This window comes from Eretmochelys imbricata, chromosome 1 (assembly GCF_965152235.1).
Source record: "Eretmochelys imbricata isolate rEreImb1 chromosome 1, rEreImb1.hap1, whole genome shotgun sequence".
Classification (NCBI taxonomy): Eukaryota; Metazoa; Chordata; order Testudines; family Cheloniidae; genus Eretmochelys; species Eretmochelys imbricata.
The window spans coordinates 262,728,402-262,738,062 of NC_135572.1; the positions used below are offsets into that span (position 1 = coordinate 262,728,402).

At 42.0% G+C, this 9,661-nt stretch overlaps 1 protein-coding gene across 1 annotated transcript; it reads left to right on the forward strand.

The window, feature by feature from the left end:
• Window positions 1-5,548: 5,548 nt before the first annotated feature.
• LOC144259344 (protein HP-25 homolog 1-like) lies at window positions 5,549-8,771 on the forward strand. The gene is made up of 3 exons (XM_077807553.1): window positions 5,549-5,591; window positions 6,642-6,812; window positions 8,269-8,771. The coding sequence occupies exons 1-3, from the start codon at window positions 5,549-5,551 to the stop codon at window positions 8,769-8,771; spliced, it is 717 nt and encodes a 238-aa protein (XP_077663679.1).
• Window positions 8,772-9,661: the final 890 nt, after the last annotated feature.

Below are 9,661 nucleotides of genomic sequence, written 5' to 3' on the forward strand. Positions count from 1 at the left end.
TCAGGTAAGGTGAGCTGCTACCAGCAGGAGAGCGGGGGGGGGGGGGGAGGAGCTTTTTGTAGTGATAATCAAGGTGGGCCATTTCCAGCAGTTGACAAGAACGTATGAGGAACAGTTAAGAGAGAGGCTGTACCTTAGTAGAGCGAAAGCAGTGTCTATTCCAAATAATTATCTGCTTTTCATACTTTGTGTTTAATGTATGTATATTCTAAATACAAAAGAGGCAAGAGTATGACTTCATTTGCACCAGTGCAAATCCAGAATAAACTCATTGATTTCAGTTACTCCAGATTTAAAGTTATGAGGATTTGCTCAGAAGCTGTCCCTAAATGTTTGAGAAAACATGGGATTTTCCACAATGGCTCAGCCTATTAGTCTATCTACTTTGGGATCGTGCCTTTGGCAGTATGCACTGTACATGATGCAGTATTGCCAAATCATGAGTCTCATGCTATGTGATGTAAACCCCAGCTCCTGGATTCATGAGAATACTTGAAAAACTCTTAGCTTTCACTTTTAACAGAAAAGTAAATGTCTAGTTGTCATGGCTGTGGAGAAAAGCTTGAAAATGCCACCTGAGTGAAACCTAAAGGCCCAGGAACCAAAAAGGCAAAGGATCCAAAATGTATTTCAAAAACCTAAACCCACCATGATTTATAGCCAATTGCATGATTTGGGGGCCTGGACTCCTGATTTTTGAATGCTTGGGATTAGAAATATTGCAGTTCCAGAATTAGGTGAACCCCATTTCCTTCCTTCCCTCACCCACTGCACTTAGCATGTAAATGGTTTTAGATCAACGTAATATAAGGGGATAAAGAAGTCAGGATCCTTCCTGATCCCCACTGGGTTCTCATTTTCAAGTCCCTCGGTAGTCAAGGAGCACATCTCCACTTGCAACCTGCCTAGATAACTATGTTTATCAGAGATATAAGATAATGGATTTCCTATGTGACCAACAAGGAGCTATCCACATTTTTGCGGAAGGTCAAAAGTTACCCCTTGCTTCCCAGGGCTTGGCTTTTATTAGCACAAGTAACTCGAACTAAATATAAAATTGTAGTTCATGCCATAGGGTTCCTACTTTAAACACAAAAAGAAAAGGAGTACTTGTGGCACCTTAGAGACTAACAAATTTATTTGAGCATAAGCTTACAGCTCACAAAAGCTTATGTTCAAATAAATTTGTTAATCTCTAAGGTGCCACAAGTACTCCTTTTCTTTTTGTGACTGCAGACTAACATGGCTGCTACTCTGAAACTTTAAACACACACACTCTCCCAGCTTTCTGAAGCATCAGATTTGATTAACTTCATGATTATCCTAACAAAGCAAAGCTCTGAATATTTTAAATGGCCATAACATTTTTCAGTATATTTTTAAATCCTGCCACAGCAGAGCATTCAAAATGTGATTATTAAGTTTGTCAAAATAAAACAAATTAGAAATCTGAAACCCTTACTTGGTAGGAAAATAATGTCCTACATAACCATTTTAGTACACTTTTCATGAGATTTCACCGTCAACAGAATAGCATTGTGAGGTTAAAAGTGTTGGTGAGTTCAGTGCTATGAATGCACTAAACTCATTTATGTATGTCCTTGGAACAAGCATGACTGTCTCAAGGGCACAGTACATTTCTTTTCTGGAACTAAAGTTCTTTTACCCTTTCTCTTTGGTTTTAATCTCCCTAGAACAGAGGTTCTCAAACTGTGGTCCATGAGCTCCATTCAGGTGGTCCGTGGATAGTTCCCTCTAACGTGCATGCCTGGGCAGCTGCACATGAGAGACTGAAGAGCCACCCACCTAATTAGTGGAGCCATAGTGGCATGGCTCCACTAATTAGGTGCCTGGACCCTGGAGAAGATGCACATGTAAGGTGAGGTGGTGGCCTTGGGGGGAAATAGGGGGTCGGTGGGAGGGGGCAGTGGAGTGAGAAGAGAGGGTGGGGGTAATTTGGGATGTGCAGGGCCACGGCGGCCAGAGAGAGAGGCAAATTTCTCCAGCTCCAGGGCTGCAGCTGCCAGGGAGAGACCCCCCTCCTTCCCAGCCCAGCTCGGGGGCTACCGTGGCAGGGGAGAGAGAGGGCCATCACATTAGAAAGGTAAGACTACTGATATTAAAATATGAGTTGAGTGCTTTTACTTGTAGAACAAAAAAAAACCTTTAACAATTATTAAGGTTTTTTTTGTATATTGCTTTTATCCAAACTGCTTTACAATAGTTAGCTAACAGTACAAACAATATTTGGAAAGATCATTATGTGGTCTGCCGTGACCTGTAGCAATTTTCAAGTGGTCCATGAAAAGATAAATTTGAGAAACACTCCCGGCCTAGAATAATGATCTGCACACACCATCTAGTGGTGCCAGGAAGGATTACACTTTACAATAGTGATAATTTTCATGGTTTATGGAAAGGCAGCTATTCAGGAAAAAACATGAAGGTCAATTCCATCTCTGGAAAAAGAGATGTTTTAGAAAGCGCTAAATAGGTGGCCATGAGCCAGATTTTCAGATGGCCATAAATTGGCATTCTTCCATTGATTGCAATGGAGCTACAGTAATTCATGCTGGCTAAAAATCCAGGCCAGTAACTGTTGATCTTTGCAAGGGGGTAGATGAACACTGCTTAGGGCCCAGATGGTAAAACCCAGCCAAAGGAATCAGATACCCCTGTAGAAATTGCTTTGAGATGCAAAGGAAAAGTCATGTGAAGCTCAGACAATCTCCAAAAAACAGCAGCAAAGTTAATTGGACAAAAGGATTTAATTGTATTTAGTAGATATTAGTCAATAAACAGTTTCAGAATCAGAGTTCCAAATACCATAATATAGGTCTGGAAATCTGGGTTCCCATCATCAAAAACTGAGTTTCCAGGTCCAATATCTAGGTTGCCACAACCAGGTTATGAATGCAGAATTCTGAATGCCGAGTTTTCAAAGCAGAGTTCCAAGATACAAAAATTGAGATGTCAAATCTGCAGTGAAAGTGTCCTTAAAACAAACATGTGCTGGATCATCATCCGAGACGGCTATAATATGAAATGTGTGGCAGAATGTGGGTAAAACAGAGCAGGGGGACATACAATCCTCCCCCAAGGAGTTCAGTCACAAAGTTAATTAACGCATTATTTTTTCAGCAAGCATCATGAGTGTGGAAGCATGTCCTCTGGAATGGTGGCCAAAACATGAAGGAGCATACGAATGTTTAGCATATCTGGCACATAAATACCTTGCAAGGCCAGCTACAAATGTGCCATGTGAACGCTTGTTCTCACTTTCAGATGACATTGTAAATAAGAAGCAGGCAGCATTATCTCCCATACATGTAAACTAACTTGTTTTCTTAGCAATTGGCTGAATAAGAAGTAGGACTGAGTGGTCTTGTAGGCTCTAAAGTTTTACATTGCTTTGAGTGCAGTTATGTAACCAAAAAAATTAAAAATCTACATTTTTATTATAAAACTTATAAAAATTTGTAAGTTCAATTTTCATTATAAAGAGATTGCACTACAATACTTGTATGAGGTGAATTGAAAAATATTTCTTTTGTTTATCATTTTACAGTACAAATATCTGTAATAAAAATAATATAAAGTGAGCACTGTACACTTTGTATTCTGTATTGTAATTGAAATCAATATATTTGAAAATGTAAAAAACATCCAAAAATGTTTAAGTAAATGGTATTGTTTAACAGCATGATTTATTTTTTTAATTGCTTGACAGCCCTAGTAAATACACATTCCTTTATCTAGGACAGGCTGAACACATTTTAAAAACATATTTCAAGCACACATCTATAACTGTTTGTACACCATACGTACATACATCATACAATGATTTTTGGGATCAGTGTGTCACCAGTTTATCTATGATACTTTACATGATGCCTTTGAGACACATATTATGATAACAGTGTATTGTGGCAATGAGTGTGTCAGGCCTGATGGGAGTTACAGTATGGGGAGCCCTCTGCCAGTTGGCACTGGGGTCTCCGAAGGTCAAAGTGGCGCAGTAGGAGGAAGGGGGTTTTCCGCAGGGGGAAGACAGACCATTTGGGACTTGCTGCTCTCTTCAGTCCAATACTGTCCCTTAATGGCCTCCCCAAGCACAAAGAAATTGACCAGTCCCTGTATGTTAAGAATAACACCACCACAGCATTTATAGTAGATGTGTGACACTCTGGTGTGTTGGTAAGACACTGGGACTTCGTTTTCTGGCCTCAGTCACTTGTTCTGGGTCTGGCATTACAAAGGTTAATGCCCCTGTCATAAGTTGGGTCAGTACCTGCTGTCTCCAGTGATTTAAAATTGAACTCGTTGAGCTGCAGGCTTCAGCTCACTGACGACATGGAATATGTGGGTGTATATGCATTTCCGAGTGGAAGATGCCTTTTTGATCGCCGAGCTACCTCCCACATACTTGTATCTGCTGCTCAATCCTCTATATAAGAGCTAAGTAGCAGTAATATTAAACGATGCTGCCTGTAGGCTTGGCCAATATTTACATGTGGCGTTTCCTAAGCATTATTAAAAGTTAAGCGCCATTAAGGAAATTCATAGGAGTGCTTTGTGACAGGGCAAAGGGTCCAATCAGAGGTGCAACTGCAGTATGCGTGGCTCTACCATAGAGAGTTTGAATCGAACTAGCTCAAGGAGCAATAGTAGCGAAGCCAAGCCACCCAAGTACATACTTGCACTTACTGGTAGGCTCGTACTTGAGCAGCTAACCCATGCTGCAGCCCAAGCTGCCACAGCTTCGCTGCTCTGGGTCCCTGTGCTAACCAGATCAAAGCTAGCTTGGGTATCTCTACACAATCCTCGGTCACAGCTCCGATTGCAATGTAGATTTGCCCAAAGTCTCAACACCACTTTTTCTTGTACATAACTATTCTTCCCCTCTCCGCCCAGGAAATTTAATAAAGACAGCTGGTCAAACAGGCCTGTATACGGATAGATCATGTTTATGTAAACCTAGGCCTCTGCATTCCTGAACAACTAGCTTCTCTAGTTGGCTATACCAGCCTGTCTTTTCCCTTGTAGTCCCTCTGTTCCACATTCAGCCTGCCAGAGTATGACCCACAGCGATAGTTGGCAGAACAAATAAGGAAATGAGCCAAATTCACCCTAGTGTAATTGTCTTATCGTCAATGGGATTATACCAGGGCTGAATTTGGCTCCGTACACAAATACAGCAATTAGATTAGTCAGTAATATTTGTGTTAGACATAGCCTGTTATTTTTCATTACTGTTATTTAAAAAGATACAGCAACTAGCAGAGTGGAGCAGAGCAGCCTTACAACAGCAGCCCCGAGAGCACAATGAGCAAACAGGAAGCAAGCAGGGAATGTATCCTGTTGGTTGGAGGAAGGTCAGTACTAGAACAGGCAGGGTCACAGTAGGTCATCTGTGCACAAAGCAGTGATGAAGGAAGCTGTTTAGTCATAGCTGTGTCTTTGAGGGTCCTAAGCAGAAGGGTGAGGAACAGGATACAGTGACTCAGGAAAACGGTCTCTCGAAGGAGCTGGTTTTCCAGCTGTCGGGATGTCACGGGAAAGACGAGAAACTCACAGCGTGTTTTTATCAGGTGAGTTTCGTTCTTGTGGAGATACATGGCTTGATTCTCCTCTCATGCTGGGGGAAAATCAGGAGTAACTCTGGGCATCAGTGGAGCTCTGCCAGTGTCTAACTGGGACAGAGAGGGCAATCAGGCCCTCCATCCCTCATTAATACAGTGGGCTTAATTGTGGCTGTTAACACCCCAGCACTGGGAAGGGTGGCTTTTTGTGGGGAAGGCTGCGCACTGCACCAAGGCAGGCTCCAAAGGCATTCTGCCGGCTTCAGTCCGGAGGCAGGAACAGTGCCTCTAAGATCAGGAACAGCTCAGTAGCAACGGCGATAGTCTTTGAAAAGGTGCAACATTTGTTCCTCTCTGTGCCGCTGTGTTAGGTCTCCAAGTAGCAGCCGTGTTAGTCTGTATTCGCAAAAAGAAAAGGAAGACTTGTGGCATCTTAGAGACTAACCAATTTATTTGAGCATAAGCTTTCGTAGCTCACAAAAGCTTATGCTCAAATAAATTGGTTAGTCTGTAAGGTGCCACAAGTCCTCCTTTTCTTTTTGTGTTAGGTCAGACATCTGGGGTGAAATCCCAGCCCCAACACAGTCAATAGGATTTCTGCCACTGACTTCAGTGGGGCCAGAAGTACACACCTCTAGTGTGGGAAAGGGGTGGGCACCCAAACCTTTTAGGGAGCCTAGAGTTGCTAGTGCTACCATTATATAAAACTTTCTCCTACTCTGCCCCTTCCACTCCAGGGCCAAATTCCACCCGGGGATCATTTGTACTGAGATACAAGAGCACCCTTATTTTAAGGCTTTGGTCCACATTTGTAAGATCTCTGGGGCCTACTGCCCTGTGTTTGTAGAATGCCTAGCACAATAGGGCCCTGATCTTGGTGGCCCTTAGGCACTAACATAATAAATGTGATTAATGATGATTTGAGTAGTGGTAGGCTGAGAAATATTGTGCAGTTCACATCCTGGAACCCCAATCTATATGGCTGTTTTTGTATTTTGCTTGTAGAAAATCACTGCTAGCAAGCTCTAATGAATGGCTTTCCCCTTTCTCCCCCTCCAGGGGTCTGGATTTTGGCTGTTTCAGTCACTATGGCAGTACAGGAAAAAAACCCTCTTGTTCCATGTCTCCCAGGACCCCAAGGTCCTCCTGGGAACAATGGAATTCCTGGTCATAATGGGCACAATGGGCTCAATGGGGAGAAAGGGGAGAAGGGACTCAGAGGGGAACCAGGTAAGTCACATTTGAGTGAGTCATTTAATCCAATACCAACTTCTGATAGCACTTTTCTCATTCAGAATTCAATACATTGCATATTTGGAACAACCAGAATCATTTCATAGCAACAGTTATTTAGTGATAGAATTATGATCCTAACATCAGAGATTTGCCCTTTCTGAAGGTAAGAATATGGTATGTATTTATATTAGACACCAGATGTTCTGCTGAGAAATGAGGTAAGAGACATTTGGATAACAACAGTTAGGAATGGTTTCATCATGGAGAGACTTTGCAGTGAAATACAAAATCCTGAACTGGGTTTTTGGCAAGTAAAAAATAAAACAAAACTTACCTCTCAATCCACCTTAATGGCCTTCCCAGGGAGTGAAAATGTTTGACTGACACACTCTCCTGGTGCTTTATTCCTAATGCTCTGGGTTAGACTTAGTGTTTAGGCTCATGAAGCATTCTCAGGTGGTGGTGGTGGGGGCGTTGAGTGCCCACACATACATGTTTCAGGCAGTTCTGAGGAGGTAAGGGGGCATATCAAGGATGGAGCCAGGGTATTGCTGTCCCCCAGTGATTCCCCCCTTTTGCAATGCCGTAGGAGCTTTATGGGGGCACAAGACAGGGAATAGAACTCACTGAGGGTGAAATTTCCCCTGTGAAACTTTTCTTCAAGTTTACAATTTTGTTTCCTCCCCTCCCCCCAAAAAATAAATAATTTGTTTTGTTGTTGAAATTTTGTTTTGTCAAAAAAAAATTCTATTGGGGGAGAAAAAAAATGGATTATTTTTTGACCAGCTCTATTAGGGAAGCTCGAGCTAAATTAAACTGCTCGGGGGATTGAGGGCGGGGGGTCAGCAATCCAGCCCCCAGCAGTTCCAGCATAGGGGATCTGCAAATCACTTCCCCTCTGACCCTGCCTTACATCCAGCACTGAATGAATTCCATTGTTTTAGGATAAATGATCACCTCCTTGCTCTGAGACCCCAGAGAGGGGACAACATCCACCCACAGAAGTGTTAAAGACAGAGCTCTACTCACTCTTCATCCACATACACAGTTGTAGACATACATCCCACCTGAGAATGCTTCATGAGCCTAAACACGTAGGCACACTCCAGGGCATTAGGAATAAACCACAAAGAGTGTGTGTCAGTCAAACATTTTCACTCCCAAGGACAATAATTAGGAGTAGCGTGTTTTTTCTGGAGTTAAAGCTGAGGCTGTTTTACTTTGAACAGAGTTTTTGAGTATGGTATGAGTATTTCTCTTACTTTAGGGAGTTTGCAATGCTTTAAATTGTAGTTTAATCCCACCCTGTTGGGCAGTGTCTCTAACTAACCCTCTGCAGGCATTGTCAACAAAGAAGTTTTTGGGGATTTTAAATGAGTCACATTAGAGCAGGATGAGAACAAATGGAAAAGTATCTGCTTCTAGCTCATTCTTTTTTAATCTTTTTCAGGTTCCACAGGAATGCGTGGGCCACAGGGCCCTCCAGGAAAACTAGGTCCAATGGGACCAAAGGGCGAAAGTGGACAACCAGGTCCCACCGGCCCACAAGGAAGCCCAGGAGAATGCTCACCACGTCAGAAATCTGCTTTTGCAATGCAACTTGCCAAAAACTATCCAGCTCCTAAACAACCAATTATATTTCATGAAATCTTATACAATGATCAGCAACATTTTGATAAGGCCACTGGAATTTTCACTTGTCAAATACCTGGAGTTTATTACTTTGGCTACAATGTAGAGTTGTACCGGAACACCACGACCATTCAGCTAATGAAAAACAGCCAAGCGGTGATAGGATCATATCAGACCACCCTAAACTCTTATGAAAATATGTCAGGAAGTACAGTCCTTAAGCTGGAGAAGGGTGACAAGGTCTGGTTAGAAGTGAAACAGGAAAGTAATGGAGCGACACACACAAGCTACTTTTTAGGTTACCTGATATTTGAAATTTAGACTTCTGAAAAACTTCTGAATTAGCCTCACCATTGTGTCAGAATTTAAGAGATGAGGAAAGTATACCTGAGGGTGAGGGAGGCAGGAGGTTTTGTCAGAGTCTGATCCCATATTATAGCAGCATCTGTTATTATGGTAGCACCGTCTACTATTATGGTGGCCCTACACTTCCCATTATAAGACACAGTTTTTGTTGTTTATAACTTTTCCAAACTTTAATGGTTTGGGCTGAAAATTTCCATGCCAGGTGTCTGACTGTCCCTGAATGTTTTTGGAAAATGTCAGCCAAAACACTTTAGCTGATTCTGAGAATGAGTATAAGGGGAAATACATTTTGCCTGTGTTAAAAAACTCTGGTGACTTTTTCTCTGAGAAGCTCTAATGCCCCTCTACTTTGGAGCAAGGTCTTGATATTTGGCAAGAGAATGGCTTTTGTGTCTGGGATGTTCCTGTTGGCATTACTTTGAAAATCTGCCCAAATTTAGCCGCATTATAAGACTTTGAAAATGTGCAGTTCACACATGCTCAGTAGACACTTCCTAGAACTCCACAGCTAAATTCCCAAAAGATTCCATCTGTGACGTGGCACTCCATATGCTTTATAAAAATATGTTTGTAAGTGTGAATATAATGTAACTGAAATATGCTTTATGCAAAAGGTCTCTTGTAAGGTATAATTTCAGAGCTTATAATCTACTGAGTGTGTCCATCCTATTTGTATGAATGTATCATTCTTGTATCTGAAACTAGGAATATGAAGTATAACTCTGAGGTTCTATTGTAATTATGCAAAGTGTGGGCCATTAATGGTGGTTTAGAATCTTGATGGCTCCCATTGACTAGGATGATTGGTTGTAAATAGTTTATTTTCCTGCAAGCCTTCCGCTATA